The sequence below is a fragment of the Mytilus californianus genome, unplaced genomic scaffold (genome assembly GCF_021869535.1).
Source record: "Mytilus californianus isolate M0D057914Y unplaced genomic scaffold, xbMytCali1.0.p SCAF_11, whole genome shotgun sequence".
Lineage (NCBI taxonomy): Eukaryota > Metazoa > Mollusca > Bivalvia > Mytilida > Mytilidae > Mytilus > Mytilus californianus.
Window position 1 is genome coordinate 57,803,918 of NW_026262593.1, and position 27,178 is coordinate 57,831,095.

The following is a 27,178-nucleotide window of genomic DNA, read 5'->3' on the forward strand; positions in this document are numbered from 1 at the left end:
GCAAGACAAGATCTACAATTAAGACATATTGAGGAAATGGTCCGACGACTCCTTATTGGAGTTATTGCCCTTTAATGACGATTTTTACCATTTTTTTGCGTTTTGCCTTATCAGATACATATAATACATTGTATTATATGTCTCTGGCCTTGTATGATAAAAATTATAATAGATAAATAGACACTTTAAATCACAAAAATGATCAGCAGATCTACTAACAAGTCAAATTTTGCCGATATAAATAGTAGACTGTCACTCTTTATAGGAGTGATTGCCCTGAATTAAGGATTTTTTTACCCTCTTTTGTGTCATGAATTCTATTCCCGTTTACAATGTTGGAGAGTGTCCTTTGTTGAATATGCACATAGACCAAGGTGAGCGACACAGGCTCTTTAGAGCCTCTAGTTTGATTTTCTTGAAGTACAGGTATTGGTATGACTTGAACGATATTTCCTGATAACAGGAGCCTCATAATTATATTGACTCTGTTCTGATATACACGAAATAACAGTATACTGATGAAAGCAGAATTGTATTGTTTCTGCCCTCGTGTGACCGAAATAACAATACGTATCATGGCTTATTGATAGTATTATTGTATAGTTTTTATGGTGGCGTGCATAAAAAATCAGTCGGTAATATTAAAAGGTTAAAAAAAACTTCTTCTTATATACAAGGAATAAAAAGTGAAGCCTTATAACAGGTTGCTATTTTGTCCGGCTAGAAAATGTCCTAGAACGCAGAAATAACATTATAACCTGATAACAAATTACTAGAGAGTTGTATTGTTTTGTCTTTGTAGACATTCAATAACAGTATAACCTGATAAATTGATAGATTGATTGATTGATTGATTGATTGATTGATTGATTGATTGATGCCAGCTGAGGCAAACATTTCATGCATATTCTAGAGGGAAATAAATCAACAAATGAAACAATAGATAGGTCGACTGGGATAAAAGGGCGGGAAATTTTGACTGCAACTGGGAAAATAAGGTTATTTGTTGGATAAGGGAAGGTAAATTGGGGTCTGGTAAAAGGAGAGTTGTACGAAAGACCTCCTTTTAATATAAATAAGATGTGGTATGAGTGCCAATGAGACAACTTTCCATCCAAGTCACAATGTATTAAAAGTAAACAATTATAGGTCAAAGTACGGTCTTCAACACGGAGCCTTGGCTCACACCGAACAGCAAGCTATAAAGGGTCCCAAAATGACTAGTGTAAAACAATTCAAACAGGAAAACCAACGTTCTAATCTATATAAAAAAAGAGAAACGAGAAACACTTTTTAAGAACCACACCAACAAACGACAACTACTGATCAACAGGCTCCTGTCTTAGTGACTAAAGTATACCCTTATCGGTTATACACATCGGACGTTTTAGCAAGCAACAATCAACCACTCAACCAATAGTTTATCGACGCAATATCCAGATTGTGTTGGGTACGAAGTGGTTAATGAAAAATGTACTTGTCTTAATCATCAATTAACCATACTACAGGTACATGTGTTGTACCTAGGATAGTCGAAGACGCAGACAATATTTACCAAAAGATGAACATTTGAAAAGTGTGAATATGTTCTAATATGGATTTAATGAATAAGACTTTATTACTTTTACAATGGTTATTGCAGTTTTGAATACTAAACACGGGATTATTTTATAAATGAATAAACATCAGTTTGTGCAATTATTTAATAGTATTTCAATCTGTGACATTTTTCATTCATTTTTCAATGCCAACCAAGTATGGACATTCTCATACTTTCAAGTGTACATTAACAATTTGTATCTGAGCGTTAAACAAAAACTGCCATTCAACCAATCACAATTCTACTGTATCCTCATAGATATTTTAGTTATTGACATACTTACTATAAATTCCACAGAGTGCTCTCATAAACTGTCAGCTTGTACATATTGACAAAAAGGGGCGGACGATACCAAAAATTGTAAATTGTAATAAGTGTATTGCAATCAGCATAAAAGTAAATAGCATTAATAACATAATTATATAAAAAAATACTCAAAATTCATTAGCCGAAGAGAAATTGACAAGACCATGGCAACAACAAACAAAAACCTAAAAACGATGAAAAGACAAGTTTTAAAAGCACTAGACAGAAAACTAAATATCAACATGACAAAAAATGGATGAATTTTGAAAGAGGGAATTTATTTTATCTAATATATGATATTCTATCTTCGTATGAATAAAAAGAAAAGTTCCGTGTGAGCGCCAATAAGACACCAAATAGAAAATTACCCTACTAGGAATTATTGTCCTTGAAAGGTGGTTTTTAAATAAATATTTACCCATTTTTGCAATTTAAGCCGAAACCGTAATAAAAAAAGAGATAAATTGTAAGCGGAGCCTTTTATGGCTTACTATGCGGTATTCGTTTTGCTCCTTGTTGAGGGACGTACGGTGACCTGTAGTTATTAACTTTTATGTCCTTTGGTCTCTGGTGGAGAGTTGTCTCATCGGCAATCATACCACATCTTCTTATTTTTATAAAGATGTTAAGCACAATAAAATCTATACAAATAAGTCAAAACAACCGAAATAGTCAACTGCATCCTTATAGAAAATGTTCCCCTTGAATAACCTTTATTATTCATGTTTTGAATTTTTAGCAGAAACTATGATAGATAGAGAGAAATAATAAAAGCAAAAACGTTTAGCAAAAAAATATCTACAAATAAGTCTAATTGTTAAAATCGTCAACTGGCCCCTTAGAGGAGTTATTGCCCTTGAAAGATGATTTTTATCCATTTTTTTCAGAAACCATAATAGATAGAGAGAAATTGAAAATATGAATAATGTTCTGCTAAATGAACTCTACAAAAAAAAATAGCCGAAATGGTCTAGACGAGCGTTTCGTCTATAAAAGACTCATCATTGACGCTCGAATCAAAAAAGTTAAAGGCGAAATCAAAAATGCCACTAGACAATATTTACAAATAAGCAAAGATAGCTGATTGAAATAAAGTAAAATAAATATCAAAATGGCATATGTTTAGCAGGTGAGCGATTCGGGCTCTTGTGAGCTTCTGGTTTATCCATCTACCAACGTAACAATTTGATTATCTAATTTTAACTTTGAATTCATTAAACATGTTAAAGAATTTTACAAAAATTATGTAATATTGATTTTTAACCAGTTAAAAAAAATGTATGTTAAGTTTATCAAATATATCAACGATCATGTAAAATTACATGCCTAAGACGTAACGATAAGACGGTCGGATATATGTAATATAGTTGTTCAAAACTTCCGAGTAATCCATCAATCCAAGTTTGGCATTTGAGTACCGTGGGAAACGTATTATCCTTATTTAACAATCTATTTCACTTTTTTTTAAATTAAATTAAATTGAATTAAATTATATTGTCCGATATCTCGTTAGTTAATCCTATATTTTAAAAAAATCAATAGAAAAATGATTGAAAACATATTTTACTTTGATGAACTTGCTTTGATTCGAAAATCATGGTGTATCTTCTCAATTCAACGAAAAAAATATAAAATCAACTTTAAAACAATCTTTGAAGACATTTTGTCCAAAACTTAAAGAGACTCGCAGATGTAAACTGCCTCTCCTTCACAGAAGAAAGGAAGCTATCTGTAAACATAGTTCCGAAACAGTTTGGCGGAAATGACCGAATGATGCTCCGATTGCACGTATGTAGCCTGAAGCAACTTTTTGACATTTTTCTGGTTTTTACGAAAAGTTATTCCACGGAAGGATAGCTCAGAAATTGCGGAAGAATTTCTCACACGAGTATGATGAAGTGAATTTTCATAAGTTTTATTGAAAAAAGGCAATTAAAATGAAGGGAGATATTGTTCTGGTGACTTTTGTTCTATTTCTGTGTTATTTTTCCGTTGATGGTAGTGGCTATTTAAAAAATCCGGCGGCCCGTAACTCTATTTGGAGATATTTTGGAGCTGCATCATTTGCTAACGATATTGAAGCGAATCATGATGATATGAACGTAAACTGTGGCGGCAAATTTGTAAGTAGATATTCTAGATGTGCGCGAAATGGTAAAGTACTATACTAATCAACAAAATTTACGGTAAAAGTAAATATGTTTTCGATATATTGTGAAATTGTATACACGATACCAAGAAAAAAAATGCCCAATTGGTTTTATATTTACAGAGTATTGTTTTCTTATCAAAACCATAATGATTGCTTAAAGGCAAAAACACGAGAATTTTTTTATTCACAATTTTATTTACTTTAAATTTTTTTTACCCACAATTTTAGAAACTGATATTAGAGATGAAAAAATTAAAACATGTAAACAAGCTCTGGTTAAAATTTTGAATGCCTTGGCATGTATGTAAATACTAACTTGATTCTCATCTTCGAAATTGCGGAGAGTGACATTTTTTTTTGTAATCACTTTCCTCAAAATGAATTTGACCCCAGTATTGTTCTCTTTCCAACTTGGTCAGATATTCTGAAACATATGGATTTTCTTTGCAAATGATTTTTTATTGTATAATTTACCGTTCGTTTTTCCTATATATTTTTTTCATTTTATGATAAACTGAGTTCAAACTTTTGTGAAGTTACTTTTGTTGACTAGTATAGTTTCAATATTTATAAATTCATTTTCATTTTATATTTTAGTTGAATACGAACGATTAATCTTTATAGCGTTTTTCAAAAAAGTCGACGAGTTTTAGTGGTTTCGCCAACGCAGGAGACAAACAATAGAGACAACAAAAAACATAAAAAAAGAACCCAAAATAACTACATTACATACGATTTTAAGAAGAAGAAGAAGAAAACGAAACGATATTAATAAAATCATAAATTGAAGGAACCTCCGAGTTGAATAAAAGAAAAAGAAATAAAGGTCTATTATTATCAAATTCATAAATAAGAAGAATAAGTAAATAATTATAGAATTTGCGAAATATATATATTCTATTCACCAGTGTGTTTATTATCTTATATTTAAAGAACATCTTTTTGCTTTTTCTTTTTGTCCTATTATCAATTACTATTTTTTCTCATGTAACTCCTTATGCATGCAATATCGTATATTTGTATTAATGTGTACATATCTAAATAATTCTAGAAACAAAATGTTAAATGATGTTTCTTATTTTTTCCCTTTTTTTTTTTTTTTTTTTTGTTAAATGAAAAATGAAAATAATTCAATGTTATTTTTTCTTATGAATTACTGAAATTACTGTCAATGGCATAAAATAGTGAAAGGCCGTATTTCCTTCTTTATATCTGGTCTAAATATAACATTTATAATGCAAATGTGTATGATGTCACCCATTAAAATCTGTTAAATACATGTAATGTATGTTTATTTTTTTCTTGGTGGTATGTTTTTTTTTTGTTCACCACGATACATGAGAATATGATTTGAAATTATGCTCACAACTCCTCCAGTCTTTCCAGTAGTTATTTCCGTCACATTGATTGTCAGAAGCACCTTAGAAAAAGTACATTTTTTCTGAGAATTGCACGAGATGAAAGGGGCGATTTTAAAAATGAAAAATAACACTGGTAATTTTTTTATGAAATAATAATGAAAATGATTAGTTCTACCTTTAATTTTAGTGTTGTCTGCTTTTTTAAACATATGATATTAGATTATCCGTTTGTTGCTTCTCTGGTAAAGCATATATTAACATTTTGGACCAAAATCACTTATCCAAAGTTGTGATGGTTGTCTCTAAATGTCTTACAGGAGCTTGTATAAAAACATCAGAGATCAGAAAAAATGTCGGACTACCTGTAGCTAAAAAGGTGGCTGAATCACAGCACATATGATGCTTTGATTCTATAGAAGATCAACTGTTCTATTTGAAGAAGATGCAACAATTATCTCCACACAATTTATCTTATGAGTTTAACAGTTTGTTATTCTTTTTCATAATTTGATGAAATAACCACATCGTCAGCATAAACTAAAATGCATTTTTTTTTTCATCATTTATATCAATACCACACTCATATGATTTCAAAAGCAAAACTAGATCATTTATATAGAGATTAAATAACATAGGTGATAACGGATATCCTTGTTTAAGACCACTGTTGACATTAAATCATTATAATAAATAACCAATTAATCGTACTGAACATAATACATTTGTATAAATAGACTGCATAGCAGCACAAAAATGTTCTGCAACCCCAAGCCCTTTAGCTTTGACCCCATTATATTTCCATTTATGGTATCATAGGCCTTTTTTAAAATCAATCTTTACTCGTAATTGACAATCTTGAAGGTCACAAGCAAACTCTTGAAAGTAAAGTTAAATGGTAGAAAGATTATTATTATCAATTCAGTTCTGCGGCAGTCAACAAAATTGGAAGATCGTACATATATACATGTAGAACTTGATTATCACATATTACGACAGCTGTTGGTTATTTTTTTGTGTGACTTTTCCGGATATGTTTAGCGTTTTACGCCTTAATTTATAATTTTAACTGCCATTGATAAATTACCGTCATATCACCGGATTTTTAATCGAAATGAGAAACACGGTATATTTTCCTATCTGTTTAATAACGAATTTAGTTAACCCCGGCTAAGGCAAACTACCAGGAGCGAGCAATGACCATTAGGATGGTTTACACATTCATAGCTAAATAAATTTGCTCTCAGAGATTTGTTATCTCACGTTTTTTTCAGTATTATTACAATAAAAGGAGACGGGATCAGTGCTTTTTTCTTTCAAAATCTGATAGTGAGACATAGGAATTGCTTTTCCCGCGACGGCTGCGGCTACGGCGTCAACAATTGTTAAGTTTTCTGATTATGTTAGTTTGATAGGAACTACTAACAATAGACAATATTTTCTATAATGTTACATTGCATCTCAGTTTGTCAACAATTTCGAGGACCTACCCTCTAGTTGGTCAAGCGACTTTGAATTGATTAGCAATGTTGCTGTCCATCAGATTGTCTTTTTCTGAATTTTATGCCGACAGACGAGACATATCTCTGTGTCAACAGTTTATGATAGCTCTACCGTAGAACAGTTTCTGATATAAGCTGTTCTACGCTGTTCAACCACAGAACTACTTTGAACAGTTCTGCGCTAGAACTTAACCTAAAAGTATATTATAGAATAGTTTTGGACATTTCAATCTTAGAACATATTAGAACAGTTCTACCTAGAACAGATACTGCCAGTTCTTCTCTAGAACAGATACTGACAGATACTACTTTAGAATAGTTTTGGATAGTTCTACTATAGAACAGATTATGATAGTAAGTAAGACATTGATGTGTTAAATATTTCGCATTTATATTTTGAATGTGATTTACGTATTTCCTTGAGGGCATCAAGCTTCGTGTTTTGAATACAAAACTGCTAAATCTGCCATAATACATCATATTGAGATCCTTTGATTAATATTAAGATACAAGCAAATGTCTTCCGCAAATAAAGATTTTGTTACAGATGTCTTTACAAAGATGTGTATTAAAAAAGAGGCATTAGTAGAAGAAAAATAGACAGCACCGTGGCAAAAAAGAAAAGCGACGAAAAATCAAATAAAAGTCTACGAGACACTACACAGAAAACTTAAGACTGAGCAACACGAACATACAAAACAACGGGGGTAATTTAAGTGCTCCGAAAGGGTAAGCAGGTCCCGTTTCACTAGTGGTACCCGTCCTGTTGCTCATAAGGCAAGACCTAAGCTCAAAAAAGTATAACAAAAATACTGAACTCCAAGGAAATTCAAAAAGGGGAAGTCCATAAAACTGACAAAATTAAACGCTATCAATCAACAAAACAAGTGAAAAACAATTGCCATATTCCTGACTTGGTACAGGCATTTGGGTTAAACCTGGTTTTATAGCTAGCTAAACCCCCACTTGTATGACAGTTGTTTATAGTTTCGTTATATTGACAAAATTGGGCAAGCAACCCAAACATACATAATAGGTTAATGTAACAATAGTTGGTCAGCAGTCAAAACTGTGTAAACATACATCACAGACATACAACACAACTGACTAAAACAATTCAAACAATCATATTACATTGTAATTAATATAACAAAGACTCAAACAAAAAAGGTGTAGTAGATAGTAATAACTCATCATGGATGCCAAGACCAAAATACCGCAAAATCAAAATTCATTTAACAGAAAAAATTTGTGCAAAATGGCTCATACCAGTTAGATCAATTGTATATAAATAATATAAATATTTTTCATAATATTATTTACAAAATATCGATCTGTGTGATCAACAAGAATGTGTAATAAGATTCATTGTGTAGAAACTGACCAATGGTTGTCCAGCCAAAAGATCGTAATGCAGGGGCTCACACAAAGGGGTTAGGAAAATGTAAATTTTCAAACAAATTAATGGTTTCCTTCGTCTGCATAAAAATTGTTATCAAAATAACTTGCCTATATGAATGGCGGTTAAAGATTTACTGTCAGTGAACGTATTTCAACATTGATAAATTAAGCATCGCTTGCTGTAAATAAAGCAATGCAAAAGGTGAATAGTACAAGCTACAACGACACTGAGGACTATGGCTTTGGATTTGGCAGACTTTTCTATTCTGCCACTAGAAGTGTTTTATTGATGCATTGACATTATCATATTACCCCTTCTATTTTTCAGGTTAAAGACCACAATGACCTATCACAGAAATGCGGACTCTGTGGAGATCCTAAAAACGGACCGCTTGACCACGAAAATCCGGCAAAATATGCAAAAGGATATGTTACCCAGGTGTATCATGAAGGCACTACCGTCAATATTACAGTTACCGTGACGGGAAAGAAAGAAGGGGGATTTTTTATGATGGATCTCTGTTGTCCTGCTAGCCCTTCTCAAGTTACAGAGCAATGCTTTAACCGTCTCATATTTAAAGATACCAATTCAAATACACTTCCAATCAACAACTTCGAAGGAGATGGGTCATTCGAAGTAATACTTCCACCTGGAGTGACCGGTGATCATTGTGTGATGCGATGGATTTGGATAACAGGTAAAACAAACACACTAAAGAAAAAAATACAAATAAATTTCCAGAAGAAATAAATTTTATATAGTTGATGAAAGCTTCCAGTAAGCACTTGACCTCTGTTCACATAAAAATTCTTTTAAAAATAAGAATTAATCGATTTGACGAAAAAATTAGAATATATATATACATGTCACAGTTTCATACATTATTTGTAAGCAGAGTAATAGTATAGATTCTAAATTTCCGTCCGAAAAGTCTCCAATTGTTTTGGGGAAATAAAACCAATGTTACATATTGAATTTTGAGAGACAAGAAAAAGGTTTCAAAGTATTGAAGTATAAGCAAGTTCATGCAATTTTTAATGGTTTTACCGAGTTATTAAAATAGTTTCAATCATCAAATGAAAAATAGTCAATCTGTTTTAATTTTAACTTTCTGTAGACCATTCCGTAAAAGTGATTTCAAATTTCAGTACATTCACTGTAGTCGCAAATTACTATGGCGACATGAATCCAAATTGAATGATTTTTCAATAATTTGACATCTATATTCTTAAGTTGATTATTTCAAAAACTGTAACGCGCACAGTTCTATAGTTAATGGGTTATATCATAGCAAATCGAAGACTAGCAAATATAAAATAAGAACATCTGAAGTCGTTTATACTTCACACACACATATTTTATTTGCCTTACCTAAATTAAGAATGATAAAAAGCGTCAGATAATTTGCGGTTCAACACAAGTACTTTTTTTACAACGCGGAGTAACTTTTTCGCGCTTCACGTGGATCCTGCTAGTTGGCAGACGATTCTAACACGAAGCTTAAAGATAGAAGAACTCAAGGTAAGACAACTGCATTTGTATTTATACAAGTATTTATAAACATGTAGCTATGGAAAAAAAACTACATTTGTATATATACATCATTTATAAACATGTAGCTATCGAACCAGACATCATGTTGGTTAAACACCAAATTATATAAACATGTAGCACAATGAAAATACCTGACAATGAATTAGAAGACAAATTCATTGTATGTGAGAAAAACAGCACAGCAGGCTAAATTTCTAAAAGTCACAACGTCTGCATGCGGTCTTGATAACGTTTACGTTGTATAAAATGTGATTCTTAGTTCATATTGTTTGCATTCAGAATCTTGTCTACCATTTTTGTTTTACAGCAACGAATCTAACTGCAAGCATAGCATTTATATTAAAGCTTGCAATAGAACTATATCTTTAAGTTAGTATTGAAGTCGATAATATATGTACATTAACAAGCTATTTCAAGCAGCTTGCAGTATGAAATAGAACTATCCAACCTCAATGTTCATACAAAGTTTGACAAAATTCAGTTGATTTTCAAATATAGAATTCAAGCCAACTGCATTGTTTTAGTTAAAAACTATCTTGTAGGTTTTAGCAATTTTTTTGATAAACACCATTGTCTCGTGTAATTTCCCGCTAAATCTTTTTGGAATTATTTACGATTTAAAAAAATTGCGAATGCAATTGTCTTGAGCAAAGTAACATCATATTCTACTGGTTATTTTCGTATCTGAGTTTTTATCTTTTGTTTAGTTAATATTCATTTTTGCAGCAAAAAAAGCCGGTAAGCTTAAATGGGAGTAAACAAAGTCTTCCTATTTTAAAACACCAAATATTGTTACTTTATTAACTAGTATGTAATATCGGCAAATTTTATATTTCACTATATAAAGAGTGGCTAAAACATGTTCAAATTCGACCTACGACCTTAGTGGGTTTGGCAGGCGACCTTACGACCTGTGATCTTTGAAATGATTTAAAAATTTGCTATGTGTTTTGTCGTTGCTTTCAAATTTACATAAAGATGACCCGAGGCAACTTTTAAACGCGACCTTGTGTAAAAGGGGGTACACTGCAGGAGCCCCTTAATTAAGAGTTTCAAGGGGTGATAATTTCAATTAGGCAGCACTTTTTTTCTGTTTCAGTTTACAGCTTCGCACTTTCATTATGTTATCTGAGAAAATATTCAAGACTTTTAACCAACAGTAGAAAAGCATCACCCTCTAGAAATTATCTCCCCTTGAAAAAAAAAACATTCTCTGACGACTTGATAAATTGACATGTTAGCAGTAAAATGGACGAATCGAACAAACTTTCCCTCTCTGTCTGATAACTGAGGCTGTGTTTGGATATACGCCTAAGGCAGTCTATGGTTACCCATAGGTATCTTTGGGTACCCATGGTTTGATATTTTGATATATAGAATATCAAACCAAAGGTACCTATGGATAACCATAGGCCACCTCTGGCGTATATCCAAACACAGCCTGAATCTTCTTAAGAAATGGGATATTTTCAATTTTGAAGATATTTGCTAGAATGACATATATTTGTTTCTGTCTTCTAATGTAATGTATGCACAGACGTTTAGATAGCAGTTTACCTTTGAAACTTTCATATAATAGTGACATTTATTTCTGCAACCGCCTAAAGGTGCATTCGAATAATCAAAATATAACATCTAGACCTTAAATAAAGAAATGTATCAGTCACTCTCTATTAAATAGTGCGAGATGACTTTTTTATTTTTGCAATTATTGCAAGTGTGGATAATAATTGATCGATGTGTGCTTATTATTTTTTTTTAAATTTCAATACTTTCAAATTGCTGAGAAACAATTAAATCGCCAATGGTCAAGAATGCACATAAAATATCAGCCATTAAGAGAAAAATCAAAAATTTAAATTTCAAACTATAAACATTTATTATCTAGAACAACAGTGAAGCATGATTTAATTTTAAATAATCACAGTCGTGAAAAAGACATTCGAGGATCATTGATTGTTGTTTGCTAAACGTCTAGTGGCAAACATTTCATGGATATTCAAACCAGAACAATTTAACAATAACTACATTACATAAGTTGTTCAAGGTTGGTCAACCTAGATGAATGGCGGGAAATTTGGATTGCTACTGGAAATGATAGGTACAGAAATTTTGTCTTGCTACAAGCCACCTACAGATCAGTAAAGGAGTTCTTCCGATGGTTCTTTAGCTTGAACTAAGCGTGGCACTCACCTTACACGGGACATCGGCTATAACCTCCCCATTCCAACCAGTCATGACTGTATATATTCCGCACAGTCCAACTGATGCCTAAGGTTTTACTACTAAGTGTATGAATGGCCATATTTCAATACCCAAGTCAACTCTTAGGTTAGTGTAGTCACAAATGAAAGTGTTGGTTATAAAAGTTTCCTAAAATTAAATAGTACTTAGTATTCAATTCATCAATTGTATCATATCTAATCTGAAAAAAAAATGCATATTTATATTTTAGAATAATATAATTGATAGTTATAAGATTGATAAAACGATAGTTAATAGATAATATATAATTAATGTAAGAGCTGGCGAAATCAATTTAAATGGACCTGATCAGATTGATGCTTTTTAATTTAAAAAGACGCATCAGTGTAAAAATCGTTTTGCAATATTTTCTGCCACTGAAACAAATTAGATAACCCACTAGCTTATTCATCTGGCTTTTAGATTATATTTTGCATAGGTATATGCCGAAAAATAAATTAGTAAAATTTACACACATGTATACTATAAGTGATAGACATTCTTCTAAAATTAACATGAATAATTAGCCTGCAGGTAAATGTCAACCATATCTATGGCTATCTTCATTTTCTCACCCGGAAGTACCTCTAACTTATACATTTGTAATTACATTTCAATTTAAAATGTTGCTACTAATTTTCTGCACTGCATTTTTTCTGCGCTTAGAAATATGTTTTTGCACATATTTTGTCAAACCCTTTGATAGTTTTTCTCTTGGGCTTATGTTTTACTTACTACATTTTGTATGCGCTTGTGCACTTACTGTGCATATAGATTTGTATTTACATTTTAATTTAACATTTTGCTATATTTTTGCTCCGCTGCATTTTTTCTGCGCTTTTCAAATTTATTTGCTAATTTTTTGCCAAAGCCTTTGAATGTTTTTCTCTCGGCCTGATTTTTTAATTGCTAGATTTTTATGCGCTTTTGCACTGTACGTGCATCAATAACGGTAAGTTCAAATTCTTAGATAGCTAATGTGCTCATTTGCTGCATGTTATGCGCTTAAATAAATTGGCCCCATTAGCGCAATCGTATAGTCAATGACAACAAATGCCGAGAAAAATAAATGCGAGCACGTATTTACAACCTGCGAGTAAGAAGCGCACATATTCAATAGGTAAGCATAGATTTATAAAAAAAATATAGAAGTACTTATCAGAGATTAGATAAATTGTTCAGTGTTATATTAGATGTTATGAAAACCAATTAGAAAGTATCAAATGACCCCCCCCCCCCCCCCAAAAAAAAAAAAAAAAACCCATCCCCACCACCACCACCACCACAAAAAAAAAAGAATGTATTGTTAGTCATTGTTAGTTAGGTTAGAGAAGAGAGATTCTTCTTTTATTTCAAAAATATATTTCATGGCACAAACTAAGACCGAAATGAATTCAAATTTCAATTATATCTCGATCATTATATTTCATTTGTACCGCAAGGAAGGAACTTTTCTATCTCGACGATGTCAGAATCTCTATATTAAAGGGTTCGGAATCCGTGTTGTTTTTTTCTTTTTTTTTTTTTTCTTTTTTTTTCGGAAATTAATTGCCGTATTTTTATGTTTTCAAAGTTTTGTCATAGTTGCTTAAAATGATAACTTATTTAATGCATCATCGCTGATTTGTTGCAGTCGTATCGTGCTGTGCTCACGGTAGATATAGAATTAATTTTATAAGATAGTCAATAACATAACTTATTGACAGATATGCAGATGGAAAAAAAAACATAAAAACTTATGACCTTCTAATTTGTCAAGATCGAAGAATTAATTGTAAAAAAATCAATCATATATTTAAAAAGTATTACTTTGAATCTTTTACAGCCAACGAATACAGTTGCGACCCGACAGGACTTTGTGGAGTGGGATACTGGGAGCAACCCGCTTTTGTAAATTGTGCAGACGTAAATGTTTTGGCTACTGGAGAACCAATACCACCAGATTTCGAGTATCCCGATTACACATCGACCTACGGTTCAATCAATGGAGGCGGTCATAATGGGACTTCATCGTCGACACCTATCCCAACTGACTTGTCAAGTGTTCCAATTGGAGGCTCTTCAACAACAGTAGCAACTACTACAATGTCCCCAGGCTCGACGACAACTTCCATTGGAATATCAATTGTTACCGTCGACCCTACAGGCGTAACGGGAACTACTGATACGCCACCAAGCACCCAAGGTCCTATTGTTGGCCCAGTTGGTCCAGTTATTGCCTCTTCTGGTTTAGGTCTCCCAAGTTTTGGATTTTTTGCACCGTTTCTACCATTAGGGTTGCCGGTTTTGGCAAAGTTTGGTCTTGGCTGGTGGGCAAATAGACAGGCAGGCATTTCACCACGTGTTAATATTCCACCGCCCCCTGGTCCCATTGTTTATGAGCCAATGCCGCTCTTTGGAGGTCCTGCCTATGTTCCAGCACCTGTTCCGGTAACAAAACATTACAAGGGTTATGGGAAATCGGAAAGTGTACATGGATATGGAAACAATTATAATAGCTATAATGGTAACTATGGCAACAACAATTATGGATACAACCGTAACCATGGTAGCAGTTATGGTAGTGGCAACTACAACGGAAAGAAAAAGTAAAAATATGTTGTTATGGATACAACCATATTCTTCTTGAAAAATTATAAGAATACTATAGGTATCTCAAATACAGGGAATAAGGTTAGATGTTTTTTCATGCAATGTGTGATAATTGAAATCTCGAATTTATATGAAATTTTGTAGTATAATTCATGATATGTAAAAAAAAATCGTTTTTAGCTGCTTAAGTTATTCTTGGTGTTTATAAATTATTACTTTATTGATTATGGATTATTATGTGTTATATTAAGCATTATGCATAGCCCTGTTTTTGGTTTTCAATAATTTGAAATTTAAAAACCAATACCGGCCCTTTTGTTGATCAGTTATCACGTACTGTTACCATATCTATTAACCAATTATGTTCTTATCTAGAGAGGGAGAACAGGAATTCATAAATATTCTATATAAAAAATTCTAATAAATGGTTCTTTCAAATATGATTAATATAAATATTAAACATAAAAATAACGTTTAATGTGGCATAAGTTTTACATATTTCTTCTTTCTTCTATCTTTAGTCCTAAAAAAATAGACCACTTCCTCTCCGCTGCTCCTAAATAAGAAAATGATAGCTGTACTTGTTTGTTATTGTATATAGGGTAATAAAGAGATAATATAGATGATTTTATTTTAATTTTTCGAAACCACTGAAATTTTAATTGTACTGCAATTAGAACATGGCTTTGTTTACAGAGCGAAAGAAGAACGTCATATTCGAATTTTTTTCTATGAACAAATTATGCTTGGTTGGTGCCAAAGATACACAAACTCAACAACAAATTAATATAAAAACGACATGTAGGAGGTTCTGGATGGGGGGCCCTACATTTCTGTATTCTGTAATTTTTTAGGCCATTTTCTCTATTCTCAATACTTTTTGCCCATTATTTTCTATTCTTTGTATTTTAGCACCCCATTATTCTCTTTTCTTTTTTTTTTGGGGGGGGGGGGGGGGGGGGGGGGGGGGTGGGGGGGGTCCATTTTTCTCTATTCATTATATTTTTTGCCCATTATTCTCTATTCTGTAAACTCCCATCTACACCTCCAGCATGCTCTTTAATGATGAGCAATCTACCACCATACAGGTTTTGTAATTCTTGAAAAGATTTCTGGTAGTTTTTTTTTTTGTCATTTAAACATTAATTCTAGAAACTAATCGTCTGTATTACTAGTTACTAGAATTATTCATGTTGGGAGTTTCAGAACTTGTCAAAAATTTATAATTCAAAAATCTTATGACATGAAAAATATGCACTTTTACAATGGTATAGAACCTGAAAACTTTATTATGTCTAAATATTTCGTTCTGGACTGGTCCTTTACGTATGTATTCTTTAATCTTTTATGCCGTTTTGCTCTATTTATCCTGACTTTTTTTTTACATAAATTGTCATCCTGCCTTTTTATTTTTGCAAATTATCTCATCCTGCCTTTTTTTTTCTCAAAACTCCTGTCCTGCCTATTTTTTCAAATTTCATCTTAGCCCCTCACCCCCCCCCCCCCCCCCCCCCCTTCCCCCCCATAAAAATCAAATGGTAGCTCCCTAAATAGATGATACATATTAAAAACACCAACCCCCTTCGATAAACAGATATTCTTATCAAATATCAATCTGATTTAAATACAGATTCTGTGTCCAGACTTTGCTGACCGACTCCATTTTACTTTTATTCTGAATTTTATTACATCAGCCAATGAAATTCCAGCCTCCAAATTGCAACATTCCAAAACAGAGGATCCCGAAAGGTCTTTAATCCAGAAAGATGAACTTAGCATTGTCAGATCCGTGTAAGTTAAGCGTGGATACAGGGTCTTTATTTCAATCAGATTGATCAATCTACTTTCTGCGGTATATCTTCATGGGGTCAGCCTCTATAAATATTTAAAAACAACGCCACACTGACGGATGAATGAAAATTGCATCAACATACGAAAGATGACATTTTATTACTCTTTTCTCGTCAAATAGTTTTTAAAAAATTAAATTTTACAGAAGACAAATTAAAGTGTACAAATTAACAAAACTCTCGTAGAAATGTTGATGGAAATTTGAAAATAAATTAATTAAGTCAAAGAACAACAAGAAACCCTCTCTCTGACAGAAAATATCGATATCAAAATGCATGTTATATTTCATCTGCATGTGCATGCTTTAACATAAAAATAATGGATACAGGGTACCAACAAAATAAAGCATTCATGAATAAGACTCGAAATGAAACTGATAATACATTTATAATAATACAGATAAACAGACAAGGAAATGAAAAAGAAAGATATAAGTGAAGAAAGACAAATACCGAACAATTGCATCCACCGATATTAGAGTGTAGAGCGGCATGCTTTCATATCAGCATATTTAGTTTGAGCTTGCTTACAGTAAACAAAAGTATTATATGATGACCATGCGTACAACCCGTGTTTCTGGAATGACCTTCATCATGTACACTCGATAATAAAAGTTTAAAAATCAAAAATATAAAACGTTTGAGCGCTAAAAACCAAAAAGGCATAACAAGAACAGCCTAAGGCCAACACTGTCTCAATGTGTTGAAGTATAAGGTCAACATTGCGACGAAGGACTTGCAGCCTATTGTCAACATTGCTTTGGCGAGTTGAAACCTAAGGTCAACATTGCTTTAGCGAGTTGAATCCTAAGGTGAACATTGCCTGAGCGTCTGGATGGTTGTTCTTTTCTGTATTCTTTACTTTTTCGGTCCTTTTTTCTCTTTTTTTTCTTGTTAATTATTCCCTATTCTTTATATCTTAGCACATTATTATTTTCTATTCTTTATTTCTTTGCATGTTTTTCTCATTGCTTAATTTTTTGGTCCTTTGTTCAACCCAATCCAGACCTTCAGGAACCATTAATAATTAATAACAATAGGCGGGAAAATGAATTTGGCTTGATACTATAAATTTGACAGCAACAATTAAACGATACAAACTGGAGACACACACAAAGTGAAAAACATACAAATAATAAAACACACAGAGAAAGCCATACGATTTTCAAAATCCTCAGTCTGTAAAACAATTAACGTCATTAACAAGGAACACAGTGCTCAGTATGACATTTACCTACGCATTTACTAGATTATGTTATATTCTAAAATTTAATTTCTAAGAATATTAGTGTTTTAAATAGTAGTCAGTCTTCTCTACTTTTTACATTTTATCAAAAAATGTTCCTGTATAATTTCACGTCTAATGCAGATATAACAAATCTCTTCTAACAAATCAAATAAAGTCCTCTTTTGGAAGATAAAAACTCGTTGAGTGAGGACATCAATATAAAAAAAACGTAGTAGTGTGTTTCAAGGCCTTCGATGGTACGGCAGTTCAAGAGATAAAATACTGACGTTTAATTCTTTATGGCAGCAAAAGTTTAGATATGTATACATAAATGATATGCATTGCTTCTTCATAAATTAGCTGGTGAAAGGTCTGCTTTGCTTTGCTCTCTTTATTTAGTTTTTTGAAAAATCTTAACATGTGCAACATAGTACCACTGTATCGCACATTTAATTATATTTACATTGGTCAAATTATTTTGTTCTCAGTGATAATGTCTAAAAATTAACTGAACCTTGATATACGTTTTAATTATATCAACATTGGTCAAATAATATTGTTCTCATGCAAATGTTTAAAAATTTACGGAACCTTCATAAAAGTTTTCTTTCGATTGCAATCGATGACGAAGTGGAAATATAAACATTTGTATGGTGGTTACAATGGTCTTTTTTAAAAGAATTTTCAGCAAATGGACCAATCGACCGGGAAGGCGAGACTGTGTTACTTTGTTCCTTGCAAGTAAAAATCTTATGAAAGGGGAATGTCTTGGTGTACGTACAATAATACAAATTTTAATTCCGTAACCCCCCTATTCTGCAATCCCCATATTCAATATATGTGTGACGCACTTGCGAAGTCAAAATCATTGCCAGATTCGGCACAATGCTGCATATTTGTGCATGATTTGCTTTGCATAGGCAGATACCAGCATAAAAGTAATAGGTATGGTATGACTTTTGAAGGGACTAATATCCACCGCAGACCAAAGGTCGAGGTTTTAAGCAAATAAAGAGCACTGCACAAGGCCTTTAACATTAAGCAAAACCAATACCTTTTAGTAAGCTATAAAAGGCCAAGTTTGAGAAAACGTGAAACAAAACGTCCAACGGCCATATCTATATTAAAAACAACAAACGAAGAACTAATATGACAGACCAGAGTAACCAACGACAACCATTAGAGCGCAGACTAGTTTTGGACATGAGCTTACAGAATATGGCGGGGTTAAGCATCTTTGTGTGTGCTCAATCCTTCCTTCAACCGAAACACTGGCGTAACAGCACAACATAAAAACAAACTATAAAATTAGTTGGAAAAGGCTTGACTCGTTAGATTGGCACAAGGCACACAAAAACAGAAATAAAAAACCCACACGGTACCTATATAAGAGAGTCAATAACCACTTTTAGGAACCTGTTCAGAGGTCGTCATGGTTGCTGTCTATCATATTTGTTTTTGTATTATTTTTTGTCATAAATCAGGCCGATGGTTTTGATTTTGTCGTGTCGGAGCCTTTCATAGCTGACTCTACGGTATGAGTTTCGCTCAGTGTTTAAGGCCGAATAGTGACCTAAAGTTGCTTAAATTCACGTCATATAGACTCTGTTGGATAGTTGTCTCATTAGCAATCTTACCACACCTCCTTATGTCAATGATAGATAAACCACGTACTTAAATGTCAATCAGTTTACATCAAATGCATCATAAAAACTCTAAGGAAAGTCAAAAATGCAATGCCAAAATATAAGTATTGATAGGATGTAAGTTCGTTCTACCTTGAAGTTGTTTCCTTTAGCAAAATAATTCTGAGTTTGTTTAGGAAAAATGACGGAAATCTTAATAAAGACTATAAGGAGCATAATTAAGATGCCCTCTTTGATTACAAACTCTTTTGACTTCTATACGTTTTACATTGAACAACTCTAGGAATGTACCTACATATACATATTTCTAGTCAGTAAATCCCAGTAACTGCCTGTCTACGTTACGTATCAACTGAATTCATCCTAAATTTAAATGGAATCGGGGTTGCTGAATCTTTGATTTATCGTTTATAATGATATATACATGTTAATACAAATACGTTTAAAAAACAAGAAAGGGACATAATAAAGCGGCCATCAAAAACAAAACATTAAAGAACAGATAGGCAAAAGAAAAATGATTTTAAAAAAAGTAGTCTACAATCCATTTCAGTATAGATTTGTTACAGCAACGTTATAAACAGTGTAAGAATACACCGTTATGTGCAATTTACATGATAAATGATCCATGTTAATACAGAAATTTTGAGTCATGTTTCAAACAATGATTTACCGAGACTAATATTATCCATTAAATCTTAAAAACATTCAGACGCAATGATCGAACCATAACAGTTTATATATATACTCTTTATTGATATTTTTACTGAGCAAGAAAGAAAGGTTTGAAGGAAAATTATTAGAAGATTTAATTTGTTTACTTTATAAACAATATAATTTTGAAACGCGAAGTGTATAACAACTCTTTTATTTAATTCCTGCAAGAGGAATTATACTTCAACATGATTTTGATGAACTTTATTTGAAGTTTTTACTAATTTATGATATTTGTATCACTCTTGTTAAATACTGACATGTGTATACTCCATAAGAAACACCAACACGGAACTCCTCCAGCAAGGAAAGGAAAATTAACAATAGCAAAAGAAAAATCGTCCCGTTTCTCTTCCATTTTGATATCAAGATCGTCGTTAAAAGTGCATTTCAGGTGTATCTCATTTTATTCTTTCTTATAAGGCTCTGTGATATTAAAGGGTATAAACTCTGATGTCTTTTTGTTGATGCTTCATCATACTTGCCTTTTTTTTAATTTGATGGTTTTTGGCTTGCATGTCTGTCTCGAGATGTGACAGTACGACAAGATCGTCTGCATAGTTCAATTCTTCTAGATAGGTAAAGAGATTCCACCTGATACCTGTGTTGTTACTGCTTATGGTTGATTGCATTACCCAATCAACAGCTATTTTGAAAAGAAGAGATGACATAATACAATCTTGTCTAACTGCTGATTTTCTCTTGTGAAGTTCATACAGTACATCTAAATTCTGTATAAAACATTTGAATAACTATTTTTGCTAGTATCCCATCGCTTAGTAAGATCTTCCACAATAATTTGTCTGTGTATGCTGTCAAAGGCTTTTTTTTCAAAATTTATGAAGTTTACATCAGTTGTCTCTACCGAACAGTGCGCTGTTCAATTAAATTTCGTAACACAAATATATGGTCGCAGCAGAACTTTCCTTTCCTAAAACCTTCAGGTTCTTTTCTAAGATTTTTATGTATTGCTTTTAAAACCTTTTCTATCAGTATTCTGCTGAATATTTTACTTTGAATCGATAATAGGGTTGCTCCTCTGCAGTTTATATGATCACTTTTCTTAGACAATCTTATGATGTTTCCTTCTGATCAGTTTTAAAGTATCTTGTTATATTGCCAAATCTTTATGTAAAATGTTTGCTGTTAAGGTTCGATCTGATTTGAATAGTTCTGCTGATAGCTAATCATTTCCATGAGCTTTGCATTATTTAAGGCTCTTTACTGCTCTCACCATCTCGGACTTTGATGGAATTACCGTGTTCACTTCAAAATCTAGTTCTCAAATAGGCAATTTTACTGTTGTTTCTGGTTCTGACATATTTTAAACTTCTTTGAAAGTTGACCTTAGATGGAATGTGTCTACTTTTTTTATGTCCTTTTTGGTAATAGATCTCTTCAACTGTTTCGGTTCTTGTACATCCTTGGCTTTCAAATATTCGTCTTTGAGCGTTCCTGGTGAAGGTAAATCAAGAAAAGCGCTTCGGACGCGTATAATTTATAACGTGTTGTTTTCATTTTTTGTTCATTCCATCTACTCTCTTGCTCTCTTTCAAATGTTATCGGTTGACCCTGTTTGTCTCTCACTGGCATGTTGGCATTTCGTTTTGTGGCCATACAGCTTTTTTTGTGATCTAAAAAAGATCACCCATTCTTTGCTTTGAAGCAGCCTTTTTAGCCTCCTTCGCCATCCCTTCAATGAAATCTTTTCTAGATACATTCTTTATTTTCTTATTACAGTTAGAGTATTGTCCCATTAACCTCTCTCTCAGTTTATCAGAGCACGTTTGAAATATCTTTCTTTAGTTCTTTCCTGTTATCAATAACAATCCATTCTCAGGTTTGATCCATTCTTAGTGTGTTTGTCATTTGAAACCCAAGATTATTTCACTGATCTTTTTAAACATTTCTTCCAGTTCATGCCACTGTTCATCTACTTTTTCATTTTATTTTCATCCATGTTTTTACAATGTTCTAGGAGTTGAAAGCGGTTCTTAAATTCTAATTAAAAGTCATGTTTTGTTTTTATATCGCTGAGTTTCCCTGTGTCAAATCTCTGTACGTTGCAATTTGGTGATGATCTAATTAGTTTGAGTTTAATATAAGTTGTGGCAAGATGATTGCCACTTCCTACATAAGCAAGTCGCCTTACTCTTATACCCTGTAAGGGGCCCCTCCGTTTCCCGTTGATTGCTTTGTTGTAAATATCATTTTTGTCTCATCCTCTAGGTGATATCCAAGTCAGTTTATTGACCTCTTTGTGTGGAAACAGTGTTCCGCTTATTATCAAATTGTTCAGCCAACAAGTCTACCAGATATTCTCCATTTTCGTTCATGCTACCACAACACTGTTTCCCCATTATTCTGCCATAACGGTTGTCATCATCGCCTATTTAAGTATTGAAATCTCCAATGAAGATTGTTACGTCTATTTGTGGTATTTTCTTTATCTCAGCTTGAGGTAATTTTTAGAATTCCGTTTTTACTTTTTATCAGCTTCATTTGTAGGAGAATGAAAATAAAAGATGAGTTTTTTAATAGGTTTTGTACTTAGTCGTGCTTTTTTTGGTTGTTCGATGGCTGGATTGAACTATATAAATGATTTCGTAGCCGATTTACTGAAGATGCTCGAAAATCCTCCCTGATTTTACTCGTTTTTTTCTACCAGAGTATATGACTGTCTCTCCTGCACTGTGCTTCTGAAGTTTTTTGCAACATCCTTTCAATCTGCATTCCCTTATGCATAGTATGTGCAGCTTATTTCTCCTTAATTTCTCTTGACTCTTTGGCTTGTGTTCCTTTCTTGTACATAGAACAAATCCCATTGGTCCTCGTGTTCAGAATACTCTTCGTGTGATCAGTGTCCTGTTGGCTTTCGCTGGTCCCATTCATATCTGCAGATTTGTGCTGGTATTCTAATGTTACAAGAAAAGCTCAATTTGTTCTAGTCCTTGTTTTTGTAAACAGATGTTGTTTTATCAGTAGAGGATATTACCCCCTAGCTCAATCTCCAACCTGGAAGACCAGGGTTATTTGTTTATGGTTTTCCTTCCAATTTCATTCCAAAGCTAACGAGTTAATTTTGAAAGTTGTCTTAACCTGGCTACGACCTCTCCTGGCCGACTATTTGGCTCATAGTTTGGGAAAGGTTAATGAGTCCTATAGCATGTTCACATACCAGTAGTCATTTGTAGGGCCCTCACAGCTCCGATATTTCCAACCTGTTTGCCGGATTGCTAAGTAATCAGTTTACGTGTTACATGTACTATATGCAGATAAAAAAGAAAGAAACACATTTATGGGAAAATTAAGCAATAATAGAAAATGAAAGGATATGGAGTAAATGTACATGGGACAAAATCGCACACAATACATAGAAAACATAGAAAATTATCAATGAACAGGGCTTTTATTCCTATTCTTCATCTTGATAGTTGATTTAGCATACAGCAAATTTTTCAGTGCGTTAAATTAGTTATTTATCAACTCATCAATAAGTGTTAGCAAATGTATCCATGGATATATATACATGTAAGCATAATCTTAACATATCATCAAAATTGGAATGTTTTTACAACACTACGCACAAAGATGTAACAGCTTACAATGACTGAATTTCGTAGGAAATTTTTATTTTAGTTTTTCACAATTAAGAAGGGCACACCCTTATATTTCATTTATTGGCAGCTTTTATCCATATTAGCAGATTATGTATCTAACGTATCTTTTCGAGTAAAATCATATAGTGATAACAATTTGTGAGATTATATTACCATACAATGGTTATAATGTCTTACTTTTGCTTATTCCTATACATGTTTTAATAGAAAAGTGTCCCATATGACACACAATTGAACTGTAAGATGAAATTGTGTTTATTGTGATGTTTAGAGTGTCAAACGGAACTCTTTCCTACTTTTAAAGGAAACAATTGTATAACAATAATGCATCGATATCAATAGTACAGCATCTAGTTAAAGAGTATTAACTACCAACATCTTTAACATCTATGTAATACACCACTGAAAAACTTAATTATACTGGCCATTTGTCTTGTATAAAAGATAGTATATTAAATCATCAAAACTATCCTTCTATAACAAATAACATAATAGATGTTGCGAAGTGGTTACTAAAATGAAATAGTTAGATAAAGAAATGTTCAAATATATACAAACACTCAATATAAAAGGTAAAACATCAAATCTATGGAAACATAAATGGTCCAATATACCGACCTTTTATCGATTTAATATCTCAAAACAGGCATTTCAATGAGTAAAATAGTATTTAAGTATGCATATAAAATTGAGAATGGAAATGTGAATATGTCAAAGAGACAACAACCCGACCAAAGAGCAGACAACAGCCGAAGGCCACCAATGGGTCTTCAATGCAGCGAGAAAATCCCGCACCCGGAGATGGTCTTCAGCTGGCCCCTAAGTAAAATTGTGTGCTAGTTCAGTGAAAATGGACGTCACACTAAACTCCAAAACATATAAATGAACTAAAATTAAAAAAACATACTAGATATATAGTGTCAGGGTCCGTAAGGGGATTCTTTCATGTAAATGCAAAGAGGGGTGCAGCACTTCTAAATGTAAATGTGAAAAGCAAAAGATGTTGTGCAATTCCCGATGCCACAATTCACTCACATGCTCAAACAAATGATACAGAACTATTTTTGTATTATGTAAATAAGGTTTATTGTGTGGTCATTGAATAACAATTCTATTGTGTGTATCAATGCTTTTTTAATAACAAAATCCATACTAAATTATTGTACAAGTTATAAGTGAATTTTAGTCAAATTTTGTACAAATTGTAATTTTTACAAGCACTATTTGTACAAATTACAATTTGTACAAAGTCAAAATACAAATTATAATTTGTACAATTGTTTTGTACAAATTATAATTATAATTTGTACAAAATGATAACTTGTACACAACATATATATATATATATATATACTCATTCAAAATCATAGTATATTAGTTTACAAAAATTAAAGATGCATTAGGTCTTCTAGTGTTTAAAATCACCCATGGAGATTTAGAGAAGATGGCAGGTATGATATCCCACCCGACAATACTATAGTATATTTTGAAGTAAGAAAGTTCGAATATCTCCCTTTTAATATGTAGGACCGATCTTATATACCTTTATGCACAGCATCAGAAAATTTCCTTAAATGTGCAAGTTTCATCAATATCCACCAGCCAGTTAGGGGTAGTTGCGTTTACAAGTCAAACAGACAGATAAACAGAAATACAGGCGGACAGAGTTATTCCTATGTAACCCCCCACCCTCACCCCCACCCCCGAAAAATAAGGAGGTGTAATAAAAAAATATATCACGATCACCCAAGGACGGAGTGACGACTGTCCGCTAGAGACGACCTTTTAGGTGGATATATTGGGCATTGATTATATGTCTTTAAATCCTCATCGTTTGTGTTTTTTAAGTTTTGGCATTCCACTCTCTGTATTTAGTGGTTCCTTTGAAAATTTCTCCATCTTTTCTATAATAAATAATTAGTATTTCTTTCTAAAACCTATATAGTTTTCTATTTTACAAATTGTGTTGTAAATTCGTATTATGATATATTTGTTTTCTGAAAACATGTTTGCATTCAGGGATGGATAAAAATGTGGTAATACTAAGATACTTTTAAAAGGTACTGTTAGTTTCGGTCAACTGGTATATATTTATGATGTTAATAAAATACGCAAATCTCCACATCTTTGAAAGCAGTCAAAGTCCGTATGCTAAAAAGTAATCTTCATTTTATGGTGTAATGACGTTTATTTTAGGTAATATAAAACAGAAAACAATTCAATTTCCGTTGAATAACATACATTTATTTTATACTAACAATATGTTATGTGCACTATATACGATTAATTTAAAACTAAAACGCACTAACTGTTTTTTCCCGATTGGACAGTTCATATTTATTTCAAAAGAATAGTATACATAAAAACACTATAGAAAACATTATAGAGTTCTATTGAAGATTCAGTTTAGTTTTTGATATAATATTTTTGTTTTTGCAGCAACTGACTGGAATTGCGAAATGAACATTTGTGGCGTAGGATATGGTGCACAACCAACCTTTGTAAATTGTGCTGACGTCATGATCCTGCAAACTGGTCAAGCTATCCCTGCGGGATTTCAATCAGCAGATTATCAGTCTCTATATGCATCGATTTATGGAACTGGACCATGGATAACAACACCAGAAATGCTAACTACAGATAAAATCCAAGACACAACAACTAAGAAACCGACTACTGCCGATCCTATTATAATAGTTACTGTTCCTATAACAACACAGGTCACAGCTACACCTACCAGCGGAACTACTGAGACTCCACCGTCTAACGCGCCACCTTTAGTGGTCGATACCACGGTATCTGTTCAACCGACAGGACCAAATGGTGTAGTCATTGTTACCCAAGGACCATCTGGTACAACAGGACAACCAGGCCCAAACATGGGCACATCTACTCCTGGGACTGTCATTGAACGCATATTCGGTGGAGTTTTTGGTGGAACCAATGATGACACCTCAACAAACAACAACCAGATTGTTTCCTTATTGCCTCTTTTGATTGGAGCGCTGCTTCTCGGACCTTTCTTTGGTAGTTCTGCTTCTGTTTCTGATCCGTCTTCTCTAATTATTGTGGATGGGGTAAATGACGTTCCAATTGCAAGTCCAGTTATGACAGGAATTGGAATGCCAATGTTTGTACCTGATCCTCAATCTGGTGTTGTTAATGGGTATGGTACCCGAAGCTTTGCTAACTACAGATCATATGGCAAGGCAAACTATGGATCTCTTCATGGGTCCTATGATAGGAACTATAAACCGTATGGAACAAAAATGAGTGGAGGGCATCGCATGACTAATACTGGTTGATTGGTGTCACTGAAACTTCTCATATAAATATATACTTGTTAACATGATTTTGATTTTAAATAAATATAGATGCATCCCAATATAGCCTATTTAAGTAGATTGAAA

General features: G+C 32.8%; 1 protein-coding gene across 2 annotated transcripts in view; it reads left to right on the forward strand.

Moving 5' to 3' along the window:
• Positions 1-3,743: 3,743 nt before the first annotated feature.
• Positions 3,744-27,178, forward strand: part of LOC127720384 (uncharacterized) — a 31,156-nt gene continuing 7,721 nt past the window's right edge. The window contains exons 1-3 of one of the 2 annotated variants that reach the window (XM_052226970.1): positions 3,744-4,029; positions 8,648-9,017; positions 13,944-15,336. In XM_052226970.1, coding sequence (XP_052082930.1) covers positions 3,844-4,029; positions 8,648-9,017; positions 13,944-14,710 — 1,323 coding nt within the window. In that variant the 5' untranslated portion in view covers positions 3,744-3,843 and the 3' untranslated portion in view covers positions 14,711-15,336. Of the gene's footprint in view, positions 4,030-8,647; positions 9,018-13,943; positions 15,337-27,178 lie in introns of those variants that run through there. The other variant, XM_052226969.1, reaches the window with a different exon arrangement.